The sequence below is a fragment of the Dipodomys ordii genome, unplaced genomic scaffold (assembly GCF_000151885.1).
Source record: "Dipodomys ordii isolate 6190 unplaced genomic scaffold, Dord_2.0 Scaffold162, whole genome shotgun sequence".
Classification (NCBI taxonomy): Eukaryota; Metazoa; Chordata; class Mammalia; order Rodentia; family Heteromyidae; genus Dipodomys; species Dipodomys ordii.
The window spans coordinates 2694672-2711686 of record NW_012267378.1 but is presented as its reverse complement, the minus strand read 5'-3'; the positions used below and the strand labels follow the sequence as shown (position 1 = coordinate 2711686).

The window sequence follows — 17015 nt, the reverse complement described above, 5'->3', positions numbered from 1 at the left end:
AAGTCAGAAGTGGTGCTGTGGCTCAAGTGGTAGAGTGCTAGAGTAAAAGCAGCTCAGGGCCAGTGCCCAGGCCCTGAGTTCAAGCCCAGGACTGGCAAAAACAAAAAATGACTACTTAATAGCCCAGATGCCGTACAATAAATGCAGTACTTATTCACAAGTATATAATTTGCAGGGAAATGGATGAACCTAGAAAAAATCATATTAAGTGAGCTGAGCTCAGAGACACTAATGGTTCATGTCTTCTAGATCTAAAATACGCTGGGATGTGATAAATTATATGACTTCAAGTATTCACACACAATGAGACCAAAGGATATTCTTAGGAGAGGAACACAAAGGTGCAATGCCTATTTTCATCTGATTATATAAAATAATTTCCAAATGCAGAAGTGGTACTCACTTGACATTATGTTGAAAATGAACTATATGGCTTGTGGTTGGGGATGGGAGGGAAAACCTGGGAAGGAAGGAGTGACATTGTCATTACTTGATTTATGTAACTGCAACCCTTCTGTGATCACATTTATAATAACAATTAAGTAATCACTTGACTGTCAATCACCTGACAGAGTCAGCAAAAGGCAGCAGGTCACGTCCTGAATCACCCTGGTCATGCCTCCTTTGGACAGTAAGAGGCTCCCTAGGCTCTGAGATCACTTCTGCATCTGCTGTGGTCACACTTCCTCTCCACTTTTCTCTATATAATCTCTCTCAACCACAAGTTCTCTCTCTTCCTCTTCTCCCCTTCTTCTCTTTCTGCACACCTCCATCTCCTGTGGGCTAGTAAAAAAAAATTTCTGCCTGAACCATGTGGCAGTCTCCTTTCACCAAACCTAACAAGCAGCAGCACTGATTTTACACCTACTATATGCAACCATCTTTACCAGTGCCTTAAATACATTGTCTATTTAATCATTATAGCTTTTTAGTATATTTTAATTTCTGAGCTACTTACTGAAAACTCAGGTTGAATAATTCACTGAGGGTAATATAATTGAGTTTTGAACCCAGACTTTCAAAATTTATGCTTAAAGTAGCATTTTTTTTAGTATTAATATTCCTGAGACGGTGGTCATGTGTAATGAGAATACTTTTCTTTCTTCCTCTTTTTTTCTGTGAAAGTACTGGGCTTGAACTAAGGGCCTCACATTTTTTCACTCAAAGCTGGTGCTCTACCACTTGAGCCACTGTTCTACTTCAAGGTTTTTTTTGCTGGTTAATTGGATATAAGAGTTTCACCGATTTTTCTGCCTGGGCTGGCTTTGAACAGTGGTTCTTAGATATCAGCCTCCTAAGTAGGAATACAGGCATGAGCCACTGGTACTCAGCAAAAATGCCTTTTTATTAAAAAAATTTTTTTGACAGTCCTGGAGCTTGAACTCAGTGCCTGAGTTCTGTCCTTGAGCCTCTTTGTGCTTAGGGCTAGCACTCTACCACTGAGCCATAGCACCACTTCTGCCTTTTCTGTTTTATGTGGTACTGAGGAATTGAACTCAGGACTTCATGCATGCTAGGCAAACACTCTACCACTAAGCCATATTCCCAGCCCTATTTTTAAATTTTTATCTATTTTTTGCTGGTCCTGGTGCTTGAACTCCTGACCTGGGCACTGTCCCTGATCTTTTGTGCTCAAGGCTATTGTTTTACCAGTGGAGCCACTGCTCCATTTCTGGCTTTCTGTGGTTAACTGGAGAAAAGACTTTCTGCCTGGATTGGCTTCCATGATAAATATGCTCTCCAAGAACCACTGGAATCACAGTGATAGACATGGAAATAAAGAATTGTCTCCATAAGGCAAAATTTACTTCTGCTGAAGAGAGTACTATTACAGCCAAAACTCTGACAAGCAAGCACACAGAGCAGCCAGGCTGCTCCCTATTTATCCCTAAAAGAGGCAGTCCCTACCCCTCTGCTCTGATTGGTTGAGCTGAAGCTCACAATCTGCTCAGAATTGGCTAGTTTGAATAAGGTAAGATGTATTTACATAAGGTGACCATTAAGATTTTGAAATAAGCTGGGTACTGGTGGCTTGTGCCTGTAATCCTAGCTACTCAGGAGGCTGAGATCTGAGAGTCACAGTTCAAAGCCAGCCCAGGCAGGAAAGTGCGTGCATGAGACTAATTTTTTTTTCTTTTTTTTTGTTGGTTGTGGGGCTTGGACTCTGGGCCTGGGCACTGTTCCTGTATTCTTCAGTTCAAGGTGAGAACTCTACTACTTGAGCCACTTCCAATTTTCTGGTGGTTAATTGGAGATAAGAGTCTCATGGACTTTCCTGCCCGAGCTGGCTTTGAACACTGATGCTCAGATTTCAGCCTACTGAGTAGCTACAGGTGTGAGCCATTGGCACCCGGCTCTATGAGACTCTTATTTCCAATTAACCACCAGAAAACCGGAAGTGGCACCAACAAAAAGACTTTGAAATAAGATTAACAGGCCCAAACTCTCAATTTATTGAACAATTTGAGGTGTCTTCTGAGGTGTATCTTAATTCCATCTTGGAAAAACCAGTTAAGATAAAACCTTACTGTTTCAAAAAACCTTCCTTAGCCAAAGGAGCTCTTCTATTCTTAGGCCAAAACAGGAGAACTTTTCTCACACTTCAAATTGAAGATCTTAGCCTCTTGAGTAATTAAGATTACCAGCATGAGGGCTGGGAAGATGGCTCAGTGGTTGAGCGCTTGCCTTGCATGCCTGAGGCCCTAGGTTCGGTTCCTCAGCACCACATAAGCAAAAAGAAAAAAGCTGGAAGTGGCGCTGTGGCTCAAGTGGTAGAGCGCTAGCCTTGAGCTGAAGAGCTGAGGGACAGCGCCCAGGCCCAGAGTTCAAGCCCCGCGACTGACAAAAAAACAAAAAACAAAAAGAACCAGAAAATGACTATTTAACAAACCTTTTGAAACACCGTGGTGGGGCCCCAGGGTGCAGTGTCTGCTGAAGTCACCACAGCAGTGGTCCTCACCACTGTAGGACCTTAAATATTGAGGTGCTTGGGTGCCCCACTGTGCTACAGCAGGTGGGATTGAGCTGTGAGCCCTGTGCAACTCAAGACCCATCACACAGTGCCACTTGCTGGGTGGGTCTAGGTAAGTAACGCTTTTGGGTCTCCATTTTCTCATTTACAAATAATATGTATCTCCTTGGTTCACTGCAGAGATTAAATGGGTTCATTCATGTACAGTGCTAAGAACACATACCTATTACATATCTAGTTGGGTATGTAATACTTCATTAAGTTATTATTTCTGAATCAGGATAAGGGGACCTTACTTAGTGAAACTTGAAGAGACTGATATATAAACTAAATGTTATTTATTAACTTATTACTAGAAATGCAATTGATGCTGGGCACCAGTGGCTCACCAGTAATCAGTCATTTGGGAGGCTGATAGGGAGGATCATGGGTTGAGACCAGCTTGGACAAGGAAGTTCTCCACCAATAGCTGAATGTGGTTGGCATCCTAGATTTGTAGGAAGGTAAACTGAGGTCCAGGCATGTGCCTGGGGCAGGAAGTGAGAACCTATTTCAAAAATAAACAGTGAAAGGTGGGTGCTGGTGGCTCACATCTGTACACCCTAGTTACTGGGGAGCCGAAGAGCAGAAAGATCTGGATTTGAGGTCGGTCTGGGCAGAAAGTTCTTGAGATATTTTTTTTTGTCGGTCGTGGGGCTTGAATTCTGGGCCTGGGCGCTGTCCCTCAGCTCTTCAGCTCAAGGCAAGCGCTCTACCACTTGAGCTACAGCGCCACTTCTGGATTTCTGGTGGTTTATTGGAGATAGGAGTCTCACGGTCTCTCCTGCCCGGGCTGGCTTTGAACCGCGATCCTCAGATCTCAGCCTCCTGAGTAGCTAGGATTACAGGTGTGAGCCACCAGCGCCCGGCAAGTCCTTGATATATTAACTAAAAAGTAAACAGCAAAAAGCAGAGCTGGAGACATGAATGAATTGCTAGGTCAACTTAGCAAGGGCTAAGACCTGATTTCAACCCTTACCCCAGAGCCACACACACAGAACAAAAAAAAGAAAAACCTGGACTGTAACGTGATGGGAGAGGCACCAACTTGGAACAAAGTACTGAGTGATGCAACAGAATCAGAGGCGTGCCCAAGTGTGTAGAAGGATCAGAAGAAAATGTCTTTACAATGGGAGAAAAATCCAAGCAGTCGCTTTTGGGCCCAGCAGGAGATATGGATGCCTGTTCTTAGCTAAAGCATCATACGTACTTCACTGGAAATCAGTAAGGCAGTGGGCTTCCTACAAATACTAATACTCATAATGGCTAAACTTATTATTTAATAGCTTTCCAGTGCGCTATTATTCTCCCCTTTTATAGACCAGGAAACTTAGGTGTGGAGAGGCTTACTTTGCTAAGGTCATACAGCTGTCAGATAACAGAATCTAAGCACAAATGTGTTTCTTTCTGACTCCAGTATGGATCTTCTTATTTGTAAGTAAAACTAAATTGAATCTGATTTAAAGCCCCTCTTCCCATTCTGAGTTCTTCCCGAAAGGCAGAGAGTGCATAACCCTGGCTATGCTGAGGGCATATGTGATAGGGGGAAGTCACCAATGGATGAAACAGCTGTGGAGCAAAGTTGAGATGAGCCAAACAAGTGAGGAATCTGGGGACCTAGATGCTTGTTCTTACCTCAGCTTGCATGCACAGGATAGCTAAACTCAAATAAACTCCCCTTTTATAAAATATGTGAACAGACAACACAAGATTATCAAGAAGATAAAAACAAAAAATTCAATGTATATCCTACAAAATTAAGAAAAGTGAGGGAAGGGGTGGGTTGAGATGGGTGAAAATGGTGAAAGGAATGACATTGATGAAGATGCTTTGTATTCATAAAAGTGCTCATGTTAAATGGCAACTCCTTTGTACAACTACTTAAAAAAAATAAGGGCTGGGAAGGTGGCTCAGTGGTAGAGTGCTTGCCTTGCATGCATGAGGCCCTGGGTTCAATTCCTCGGCATCACATAAGCAGAAAAACCTACAAGTGGCGCTGTGGCTCAAGTGGTAGAACACTAGCCTTGAGCTGAAGAGCTGAGGGACAGTGCCCAGGCAGAGTTCAGGCCCCATGACCGACAAAAAAAAAAAAAATTAATAATAGAGCCAGGCACCCTTGGCTCATGCCTGTAATCCTAGCTACTCAGGAGGCTGAGATCTGAAATCATGGTTCAAAGCCAGCCTGGGCAGAAAAATCTATGAGACTCTTATCTCAAATTAACCACCACAAAGCTGGAAGTGGCATTGTGGCTCAAAGTAGCAGAGTGCTAGCCTTTAGCCTAAGAGCTCAAGGACAGTGGTCAGGCCCTAAGTTCAAGCTCCATGATTAACTAAAACCAAAAACAAGCATAATAAATAATAAAGATAAAATCCAGATAGTAGCAAGCACTAGTGATTCTTGCCTGTAATCCTAGCTACTTAGGAGGCTGAGATCTGAGGACTGAAGTTGGATGCTAGCCCAGGCAGTTGAGTCTTATTGCCAATAAATCACCAAAAAGCTGAAGTGGAGCTATGACTCATGGCTAGAGCACTATTTTAGAGCAAAAAAGCTCAGGGGCAGTGCTCAGACGGAGTTCAAGCCCAAGACAAGCACATATAAATAACCAGAAAACCAGCCAGGCACCATGGGTGGCTCATACCTATAATCCTTAGCTACTCAGGTGGCTGAGATAAGAGGATCGTGGATTGAAGCCAGTCTGAGCAGGAAAGTCTTTGAGCTTCATATCTTTAATTAACCACCAAAAAAACAGAAGTGAGGCTGGGAAGGTGGCTCAGTGGTAGAGCGCTTGCCTTGCATGCCTGAGGGCCTGGGTTCGATTCCTCAGCACCACATAAGCAAAAAGAAAAAAGCCAGAAGTGGTGCTGTGGCTCAAGTGGTAGAGCGCTAGCTTTGAGCTGAAGAGCTGAGGGACAGCGCCCAGGCTGAGTTCAGGCCCCATGACTGGACCCCAAAAAACAAAACAAAACAAAAACAAGTGGGGTTTTGGTCAAGTGATAGAGCAGTGATCTTGAGCAAAAGCTCAGGTACAGGGCCCTGGCCTGAGTTTAAGCCCCAGCCCCACAAAACAACAAGAAAAAAACAACTAGGTGATTTGTGAAAGCCTTTCTCAGTGTTAATGCCACAGAGTGGACAAATATTTACTCTAATTTAGGGTTTCAAAGTCCTTTCTATGTATAGTGCAACATAACTATTCATTGACTTAACATAAATTAAACAGAAACCTAGAATTACTGACAGGGTATGACCTATTTGTATCATTACAGTGAAAAGTGCAGGATTTCTGCTTCACCTCATACAATCCAGTGGATAAAGGCAGTCAGTCTCATGCTGCATTCCTACAAGCAGGCTTTTCTATACTGGCTCAGCACATGTGGAGGCTGGGAGTGGGCCCCAATTCAACCATGTTCAGAGGTGGTTCTTTGGCTTCATGTATCGGCAGATGACAGTAATTTAAAGGCAGTGGGTTCCTGAGGGGAGTTTGGGATCTTTCTCTACACATGATCTGACCATTTTGTTCTCCCTCACCATGAGCCCACAAGCAATGGAACCAAGTTAGTGTGGACTGAGACCTGCAAAACCATGAGCCCAAATAAATCTTTCCTTGTTTTAGGATTGTTTTTGAGGATAGCTCACTAAACATAATTTTACATCCAAGCAAGTCTCTTTACCAGCTTTTTATATACCATAATACATTCAGCAACTCAGTTAAAGTTTCTTGGGTGAGTTTTGTAACTATAATTTCCACACAGCTACCAAGTTTATTCAGTTGATGCTAGTTTCTCTATGTTACTGACAGCAAAATAGGTCTCCACCTTAATGTCTTCTCCCTACCAATTATATCAGCAGCTAAATCCTTGAGAAAGAACATGTATAAATCATACTTCTAATTGGGCTAGTGGCACATGTCTGTAATCTCAGCACTCAATAGAGGCTGAGGCAGAGGGGATCTAGCTGGGTAACACAGCTAGACTCTGTCTTTTTTAAAAAAAGAACAAGAGGGTAAACTCTTGCTGCTTTTGATCAACATGTACCTCCCCACTTTTTAAAAAGAGGCATGGTCTTACTATGTTGCCAAGGTTTGTTCCAGAACTCCTGGGGCTGAAGTGATCTTCCTGCCTCAGTCTTCCAAACAGCTGAGACTACCAGGGCATGCTACTGCACCTGGCTTCTCCTCTTTAAGATTGCTTAGACTCTGTTCTTAACTCTCCTCCTCTAGGCCTCTCTTACACGGCCAAGGGAAAAATAATACGAAAGCACTCAAGCAACATGGGGACAGAGATGGCTTCTCTTGAGTTCTGAGGGTCCAGATCAGAGAAGTACAGGGAACTTGGAGATCGGTCAAATTCCTCCTTGACCCAGAGAGCAATCGAGTATACCCTACGTGAGGCCACATTCCAGAAATCAGGTCAACATTCAAACTAGTGGGGGCTGACGGAGAGAGCCCAAGACCCCATCAGCAGAGTCAGAACTCTGGTTAGGAAATAAATCACCACAGTGATCCCAATGTACTGTTCTTAGGCCCCCACTTAGCATACCCCACAGAGAAATCACCTGGAGACCTTAGTGGCCTTGAGGATGTGACCTCCCACAGGCAAGGATGATACTGCTGGTTTCCACTTGTGACTGATACAAGTGCCACAGGAACATGCCCATCCCAGAGCCCACGAGCCTCAACAGTAGGCTGCCCTGCCCAGGGAAGAGCAGAGATGTGGCCAGGAAGATGCAGGGGAAATTTAATTTACATAGCAGCCACATGGGGCCCAGTCAAGATGGGGCAGTGGGGGGCAATTTATAACCCCAGAGGGAGGGCACCCCCCCAGCCCTTCCCCTGGGACACAGTCCTCACAGATCCTTGGATGGGGCTCCCCACATTGTGAAGAGGATGCTCCAGTTGAAAGGAAGAGATGTGGGAATAAGGCTGTCCCCAAGGAGGGGAAGTCCATGGCCTGGAGTCAGTTGCCTACACGTGGGCCCAGGGGTCTGCAAGATCAGTCCATGTCCTGGGCACAGTCCTCAACCTAGTGGCCCTAGAGGAAGCCTTCCCGGCGGAACTGTTCCTGGAGAAGGGCGCGGTACTGGTCAAATCCCCCTTCAACCCGGGTGACGCCGCCTCCTTCACACACCCAGAGCTCCCTGCACACCAGCCGGATGAAGCGCTCATCATGGGACACGAGAATCACGCCACCCTGAAAGACAGGAGAGTACATGGGTGCAGGAGTGCCAGGAGCGGCCAGGCCTGTGCAGGAGCAGTGGAAAGGCATATTCACCTTGAAATTATTGAGAGCACGACCCAGAGCCTCGATTGTCTCCATGTCCAGATGGTTTGTGGGTTCATCCAGGATATAGAAGTTGGGACTGGAAGACAGAACACGGGTAGGTTGGCAGTTATGGGATCAGGCTGAGGGGAAGGAAGAAAATGAACCTCTCTGGCACAAAGATAAAAGACCATTTTCTAGAGGGCAAGAAGGGGAAATGGAAGAGCAGGAACTCTACTAGGAAATGAGGCCTCACCAAGGCATGGTCATCTGTGCAAAGGCTACGCGGCTCTTCTGGCCCCCAGACAAGCTTGCAACAGGGCGCATGGCCAGTTCCCCAGAGACGCCATAGCGACCCAGCTGGTGGCGATATTCCTCCTCAGGCCGTCCTAGAAAAGGCTCCGAACATTAGATGAGCTCCCTTCCTTTTCTCCAGCCCTTCCTCCAAATCCCCATGTCCTCACACCTAGATTCAGGTAGGTTGCTCTGTACCAACCAAAGCCTGTCTAGCTGCAGAGGTCATCCTAGGCCCTTTTGCCTCAACCCAAATCCCTAACTCACCGGGAAACTTTCGTGCGAGCAGCTCCACAGCACTGACGTTCAGGTCCAGCTGTTCTACGTGGTGTTGGCTGAAATATCCAATCTTCAGATTCCTACAGGGAAGAGTGAAGGCACTGAGTATGAGTGTCTACACTCAATGTAGGTGATATGAATCCGTATGAATGTGTGCATGCAATTGGGGCACCTTACCTGTGGGCATGTCTGATGCCCCTAACAGGTGCCAGGTCCCCCATAAGCAGTTTCAACATGGTAGATTTCCCAGCCCCATTCTCCCCAACCTGTAAGAAGCAAAAACATGCTAATGAGTGGTCATAAGTGTGTGGAACAACGGAGGGAAAGAAACAAGATCAGGGTCCCTAGATGTCCTGACAACTCCTAAGCAAAAAAATCTGGCTAAAAGACTACATTCTGGTGCTGGTGGCTCAAACCTGCAATCCTAGCTATTCAGGAGGCTGAGATCTGAGAATCATGGTTAGAAGCCAGCCCAGGCAGGAAAGTCTGAGACCCATTTGCAGGTAACCACAAAAAGCCCAAAGAAGAGCTATGGCTAAGTGGTACAGTGCTAGCCTTGAGCAAAAAAGGTAAGGGACAGTGCCTCAGGTCCTGAGTTCAAGCCGTAGTAGCAACACACACAGAAAAAAAAAAAAAAACTATATCGACAGGTGACGTAAAGACACAAAGGGCCACTGGCTGATGCCTCACACCTGTAACCCTGACAACTCAGGAGGATGAGATCTGAGAATCACTGTTGGAAGCCAGCCCAGGCAGGAAAAGTCCATGAGACTCTTATCTCCAATTAACCACTAGAAAACTGGAAGTGGAGCTGTGCCTTGAAGTGGAAGTACACAAGCCTTCTGCAAAAAGAGCTCAGGGACAGTGTCTATGCCGAGTTGAAGCTCCATAACCAAAAGAACAGAAAAAAAAAAATACAAAGGCAACCAATACTTGAGTTCCTCCTTAGCACTAAGAATTTACTTTTCCAAGTGTGGTAGATATTACCAATCTTTATTGGAAAAAGGAAAATGCTGGATGGGCTGGGAAGGTGGCTCAGTGGTAGAGCACTTGCCTTGCTTGCATAGGCCCTGGGTTCGATTCCGCAGCACCACATAAGCAAAAAGAAAAAAGCCGGAAGTGGCGCTGGGGCTCAAGTGGTAGAGCGCTAGCCTTGAGCTGAAGAGCTGAGGGACAGCACCCAGGCCCAGAGTTCAGGCCCCATGACCGGTCTCCCCCCCCCAAAAAAAAAAAAAAATGTTGGTAAACCAAGCTAGTGAATCCTGCAGTTAGGATCTAAACTAAACCTTCACCTTGAAACTTGTGCTCTTGCTTCAATATTTCATTGTTGTTGAGATAACCTCAGAACTGAGTCCACTATGGTAAAATATTCTAAGTACTCATAAAATGCAGAATGCCAGTATGTGCATCTCTAAGGGCAGCCCTGTAAGGCTAGAGGGCTGGGGTGGGAGAAGCACAGATGTCTTTTGCCTAGCCCACTGTCCTGTGTACCTCCTCCCCCCTCAGCCTCACACTCAGTCTGATCCACACTTGTTGGAGTGGAAAACTCCTAGAACATAGTCGAGAGAGAAACAGTAACCATACCACGCATATTCGAGACTCAAGGTCAGCAGATACAGACAGACGATTAAAGATGACGTGTTTAGGATCATAGTAGAAATCCACCTCATCTAGCTGCAGAATTGGTGGTGAGAACTTTTCAAACCCATCAGGGAACCTGTAAGAGGTACAGGGGAGGAGCATGGTAGGGTTGGTGAAAAAACAAAGAGGCTCCCCACCCTCCCTCTGGCTTAGCACTCACTTCATCACAACCTCAGACTCCTTGTCCACAGGCTTCAGCTCAGGTCTGAGGGGAGAGAAGGGAGATAGGATACACTAGGTTTCATGTCTTCAATTGTGTGTGTGTGTGTGTCTGTGTGTGCATGCTCACATTCATGCTCAACGTTTTTGCTCACAATTGGCACTGCTATCAAATGGCAAGTAGAAATAAAGCATCCCTCAGTTCTAACAGGTCCAACTTTCTGCTTTCCAATTTGTCTGTCTGGGTTGGCTTTGAACTTTGATCCTCAGATCTCAGCTTCCTAAGTAACTAGGATTATAGATGAGAGACTTTTTTGGTACCAATACTGGGGCTTGAACTCAGGACTGCCTTCTCTTCCTTGGCTTTCTCATTCAAGGCTAGCAGTCTCCCAACTGAGTCACACCACTACATCTTGCTTTTAGCTGGTTATTTGGAGATCAGAGTCTCATGGACTTTCCTGCATGGACTGGCTTTAAACAATGATCCTCAGAGCTCAGTTTCCTGAGTAGTTAGGACTACAGGCATGAATCACTGGTGTCCAGCTGATTTTGTTTTTTAAGAGAAGGCCACACTATGCAACCTATATTTGCACAGAAATTGCTACGGAGCCTAAGCTGGCATTGAAGAGATCCTCCTGCCTCTATCTCTCAAGTGTCAGGATTACAGCCTTGTGCTACCATGCCCTACTAAGAAATAACTTTATTATGGCTAGAGGTATGGCTCAGAAGTAGAGGCCTTGAGTTCAATCCTCAGCACTACAAACAACAACAACAAAAATTAAAATTGATGCAAGAAGTTGAAGCAATAGGACTGAGTTATCTCTATGGAATACATAGAGGGTTTGAGACTAGCCTAGGTTATATAATAAGAACCTGTGTCAAAACAACAACAAAACCCCCAAATTTATAACCTGCTAAAAGACAACTTTTTTTTTTTTTTGGGTCCGGTCGTGGGGCCTGAACTCTGGGCCTGGGCGCTGTCCTTCAGCTCTTTAGCTCAAGGCTAGCACTCTACCACTTGAGTCACAGCGCCACTTCCGGCTTTTTTCTTTTTGCTTATATGGTGCTGAGGAATCGAACCCAGGGCCTCAGGCATGCAAGGCAAGTGCTCTACCACTGAGCCACCTTCCCAGCCCTAAAAGACAACTTTTTAGACTTTCTTTTTATACAAATAAATGTGGTATAAGCAGGCTGGGAAGGTGGCTCAGGGGTAGAGTGCTTGCCTTGCATGCATGAGGCCCTGGGTTCGATTCCTCAGCACCACATAAGCAGAAAAAGCCAGAAGTGGCGCTGTGGCTCAAGTAGTAGAGTGGTTGCCTTGAGCTGAAGAGCTGAGGGACAGCGCCCAGGCCCAGAGTTTAGGCTTAGAGAAAACTTCAGAAAAACCCTATATTCCTCTCACCTGGGTAATGTTACAACACATTCATCTAATTCACTATCTGCTGAAAAAGAAAATTATCTTTTTTGTAGCTCTACTGGTACTGAGGTTAAACTCTACAACTTAATCCATGCTCGTAGGCCTTTTTGCTGTTTACCACTTAATCCATGCTCCTAGGCCTTTTTGCTGCTTATTTTTGGGATAGTGTCACATTTTTGCCTGGTTATCTTCCTGTTTATGCCTCATGAGTACCTGGGATAAGGGCATATGCCAACCTACACAGCTATTTTGTCTGGCTGTCCTCAAACCTTGATGCTCTCCATCTCTGCCACCTAAGTAGGTAGAATTACAGGCATAGGCTATATTCAGTTAAAATTTTTAATTTTTTTTTACTACTAGGAAATGAACCTACAGCTTCTCACACATACATGCAGACCATCTCTACCACTGAGCCATGCTGCCAGTCTTTTTTCTTGCCAGGATTGGGGCTTGAACTCAGGGCTTGAGCACTGTCCCTGACCTTCTTTTGCTCAAGGCTAGCACTTTTCCACTTGAGCTATATTGTCACTTCAGGATTTTTCTGTTTATGTGGTAGGTGCTAGGTAAGCACTCTACCACTGAGCCATGTTCTCAGCACTGTCAGTCATTTTTTTGGTAGTATGTACTTAGTTAATATAATAGTGATATATGTGTCTATGTCATAAAGTTTTAAGCTTTCCCAATCTAATTTCCTTCCCAAATTTCTAGAAAGGCTATTTCAAGATAAAGCTTCCTACGTGCATTATCATTAGTTGTTAAAGAAATGTAAATCAAAACAATATCATCTCACACCTACTAGTACAACTGAAATTAAAAAATAAGAAGAGTGGCTGAGCGCCGGTGGCTCATGCCTGTAATCCTAGCTACTCAGGAGGCTGAGATCTGAGGATTGTGGTTCAAAGCCAGCTCAGGCAGGAAAGGCCTGAGCCTTTCTTATCTCCAATAAACCACTCAGAAAACCAGAAGTGGCACTGCGGCTCAAGTGGTAGAGCACTAGCCTTGAGTTGAAGAGCTGAGGGACAGCGTTCAGGCCCAGAATTCAAACTCCAGTCAAAACAAAAACAAAAACAAAAAATTTGTTGGGAGTAGAAGTTACCTAAGCCTGTAATCCTAGCACTTGGCAGGAGAATTCAAAGTCTGAGACCAGCTTGTAAGAGGGAAAGGGTACCAGGCACTGGCTCACACCTATAATCCTAGCTATTCAGGAGGCTGAGATCTGAGGATCATGGTTCAAAGCCAGCCAGGCAGGAAAGTCTATGAAAGTCGTATCTCTAACAAACCACAAGAAAACCCGAAGTGGCACTTTGACTCAAGTGGTAGAGTGCTGGCCTTGAGCTGAAGAGCTCAGGGACAGCGCCCAGGCCCAGAGTTCAAGGGAAAGGAAGGGTAGGGAAGGGAAGGGGAGAGGAGAGGAAAGGAAGGACAGGAAGGGAGGAGAAGAAAAGGAGAAGGAGAGGGGAAGGGAAGGGAAAAAGAAAAGGGAGGGAGGGAGAGAGAAAGGGAGGGATCCAAAAAGCAAAACAGAAAAACAAAACAACAACAACAAAAGTGGTCTGGCAGGCAGGTGGCACTGCCCATAATCCCAGGTATGGGGAGGTGGAGGTGGAGGCTGAGGCAGAGGCAGGGGGTTGGGATCCAAAGTGAGACCCTGACTCAAAACGGCAAGAAACAAAAAGCCTGGCAGATGCTCAAGAAGTTAACCAGAAATTACCATGTAAGAGCACCAACTGAAACAAAAACTTCTATGTCCTGGTGAAAACTTAAAAAGGTTCATAGCAACAAAGTACCATAATTGAAATGGAAAATAACACAATGTCCATTATCTGATGATCAATATACAAAATGTTGCAAAATGACAATGGACTGTTATTCACCACAGAAAGCAATGAAGTGCTGATGTATGTTACAATATGGATGAACCTGGAAAACGTGAAAGAACCTAGACACCAAAGATCACTTGCCAAATGATTCGGTTTAAATAAAATTTAAAGATTAAGTATCTGTCTAGGCCAGAGTCAAATTAACCCTCCAAGAGTAACCTTCCTCTCCTTTCTTGCAGAGGAGCAAACCGAAGTAGGCTACTAGGATTCCTCCCAGAATGGGAGGGATCCTGGCAGCGGCTTGCAAAATGAGGGAAGCAAAGAGATAAAAGGCAGGTACCAGTGGCTCATACCTGTAATCCTAGCCAGCTACTCAGGAGGCTGAGATCTGAGGATCATGGTTCAAAGCCAGTCTGGGTGGGAAAGTCCGTGAGACTCATATCTTTAATAAAACACCAGAAAATCAGAAGTGGTGCTGTGTCTCAGGTGGTAGAGAGCTCACCTTGAGCTGAAGAGTTCAGGGACAGTGCCCAGGCCCAGAGTTCAAGCCTCAAGACTGGCAAAGAAAAAGAAGAAATGAAAAAAAGATAAAAGGAGCAGGTTCTGGCCAAGGCCATGTACTTACAGCTTCTCCAGCATCTTGAGTTTACTCTGTACTTGGGAGGCCCTGTTGGCATTGTAGCGAAACCGGTCAATGAAAACCTGTAGGAGAAGGAGGCAGGCATTGGTCAAGCTCTCCCTACCACTAAGTCTAACAGCCCACAGGATGCTATGGCTCATCCTTGACTCTCCCCATACCTGGATATGCTGGCGATACTGCTGCTGTGCCTCATATTCACGCTGCTGATTGAGCAATCGCTCCTGCTTGCTCTTGATGAAGGTCTCAAAGTCTCCCCGGTAGCCATCTAGCCGCTGGCTGTGCAGATGGATGATGTCTGTGGCGATGGCGTTCAGGAAGTTGCGGTCATGAGAGACGACTAAGATTGTGGAGGGCCATGTCTGAGGATCACAGGACAGCAGGCCCGTTTGGGAGGGCAATCAATTCCTGGGGCCACAAATGTCATGAAGGTAGACTTTCCCAGAACCTATTCCACAGCTTCTCCCTAAACTCACCTGCAGGTAATTCTCCAGCCACAGAATAGCTCTTACATCCAGCATGTTTGTAGGTTCTGGAGAGAAAGTTGGGGAGCACATACTTGGGATCAAAGGCCCAGAGAATTAGGAACACCCTTTCCCACCCCAAAGTCAGGGTGCACTGTTTCAAACTCACCATCTAACAGCAAGAGATCTGGCCTATGAGAGAGAAGAATATAGTGTGAGGGTTTAGGTTGTCGACTCACTGTCACATCCTTAAAGCTAAAGCCCATTACTCATAAGGCCCCAGATAGAGACCCTATGAAACTCACCTAGCAAACAGGGCCCGGGCCAAGGCCAGTCTCATCCTCCAGCCACCTGAGAACTCCCTGCAGACAGACAGAAAGGCAGGAGTGAGTATGTGCCAGGGCAAGCAGGGGCAGAGGCAACAATATTCAGGGCCAACAAGAATGCCAAGGCTCACGCACCTGGTAGGCTGCTGCTGCATTTTTGGTGTAAAGCCAAGCCCAGCAAGAATGACTGATGCCCTAGGAATTAAGAGATTGAAGAATCCAGTTAGAATAGTTCAGAAGAGAGAAGGTGAAATGTGATGGAGCAAAGGGACCTTTTTACATACCTGGCAGGTGCCTTGTCTGCCTCAATCTCTTCCAGTTTGGCATAGATTTCTGCCAGCTGTGCAGCTTCAGAGCCCTCTGCCCTGAAGAGAAAAAGCAACCAGCATTAAGTTAAGTCAGTCTAGGAGGAACATGTCCTGTACATATACAGTTGGAAAGTAGGACACTGGTTCTCTTGTTGCTAGGATAAGAACAGAATACAGAGAAGATCTATTTGAAGTAGTGAGAGCAATGGATGCTGTGTAAAGAATGAGGGCTTTGGGGTCCCACAGTGCCAAGTTCCAAGCTCCACTGGTCCCAAGGATTGACATGTCAATCATGGATGGAGACACCATGGTGGGCATATGGAGGAAAACTACTGCTTGGTACTCCCAGCCTAGAACTCCTACCTGCCGGCAGCAATCTGGCCACTGAGCTCCCGCTCCCTCCGAAGCAGGTCCTCTCTCACACTATCGCTCTCCAGCACACTCTGCAGGGCAGGGGTGTCATCTCCAGCAACCTCCTGCTCTACATGCAGCAGGGAAATGTGGGCTGGAACCCGCAGGCTCCGGGTGGCCAGCATCTTCAGTAGAGTGGTCTTCCCTAGCCCATTCCGTCCTACCAGCCCATAGCGGCGGCCCCATGCCAGGTTCACATCTGCTCCAGCCAGCAGTACTCTACAGAGGAGACAGAAAGGAAAGCAAAGATGCTTCAGAAAAAGGCATGTGGCAATTTCACAACAGTTCCTAACATTGATTTAGCTTCATTTCATCTATCCAGATTCTCCCTTAATTGGAAAATAGAAAAAGCATGCCTACAACCTCTTTGCCCCTCCATGACACCATTTTCTCACCTATCACCAAAGGATACATCAAAGTTCTCAATTCGCACATCATAGGACTTGTTCTTGCCAGATGATTCCAACCGGTTCTCTTTTCTGCTGCCTGCCTGGCTGGCTGATGCCTCTTCCAAGACTCTATTAAAAGGAAAAATAGGTGGTTTTTAGGGATCTCACTCTTTGGGCCCAGCAGACAGGTCTGTCTCCTAAACCATTCTTTCCCAACTCACAGTGGGTTGCTGGTCTTCAGTGTGTCCTTTTCTGAGCGTTTCTCCTGTTTTGCCTTCAGTCGGGCCTCGGCCTTCTCTAGCTTCTTTGCATTCACTGTCTAAGTGAATTCCAAACACAACTACTTTACCCAGTTACAAGCTCGGGAAGGAGGCCCAATAGAGAGCCCTCAAATAACCCCTCAGAATGTACGCAGGATGAATAGACTCAAAGATTCAGGGAAAGGGGCTGGGAAGGTGGCTCAGTGGTAGAGCGCTTGCCTTGCATGCCTGAGGCCCTGGGTTCGATTCCCAGCACCACATAAGCAAAAAGAAAAAAGCCGGAAGTGGCGCTGTGGCTCAAGTGGTAGAGCGCTAGCCTTGAGCTGAAGAGCTGAGGGAAAGCG

General features: G+C 45.9%; 1 protein-coding gene across 1 annotated transcript in view; it reads right to left on the bottom strand.

The window, feature by feature from the left end:
* Window positions 1-7278: 7278 nt before the first annotated feature.
* Abcf3 (ATP-binding cassette, sub-family F (GCN20), member 3) overlaps window positions 7279-17015 on the bottom strand; it is a 16600-nt gene continuing 6863 nt past the window's right edge. Inside the window, exons 5-21 of the mRNA XM_013033067.1 lie at window positions 16633-16730; window positions 16418-16540; window positions 15975-16241; window positions 15588-15668; window positions 15439-15498; window positions 15283-15339; window positions 15147-15169; window positions 14990-15045; window positions 14675-14875; window positions 14502-14578; window positions 10641-10685; window positions 10424-10556; window positions 9017-9105; window positions 8828-8919; window positions 8523-8655; window positions 8279-8366; window positions 7279-8197 (exon numbers count right to left, since the gene is read on the bottom strand). Coding sequence (XP_012888521.1) covers window positions 8039-8197; window positions 8279-8366; window positions 8523-8655; window positions 8828-8919; window positions 9017-9105; window positions 10424-10556; window positions 10641-10685; window positions 14502-14578; window positions 14675-14875; window positions 14990-15045; window positions 15147-15169; window positions 15283-15339; window positions 15439-15498; window positions 15588-15668; window positions 15975-16241; window positions 16418-16540; window positions 16633-16730 — 1782 coding nt within the window. The 3' untranslated portion in view covers window positions 7279-8038. The remainder of the gene's footprint in view (window positions 8198-8278; window positions 8367-8522; window positions 8656-8827; window positions 8920-9016; window positions 9106-10423; window positions 10557-10640; window positions 10686-14501; window positions 14579-14674; window positions 14876-14989; window positions 15046-15146; window positions 15170-15282; window positions 15340-15438; window positions 15499-15587; window positions 15669-15974; window positions 16242-16417; window positions 16541-16632; window positions 16731-17015) is intronic.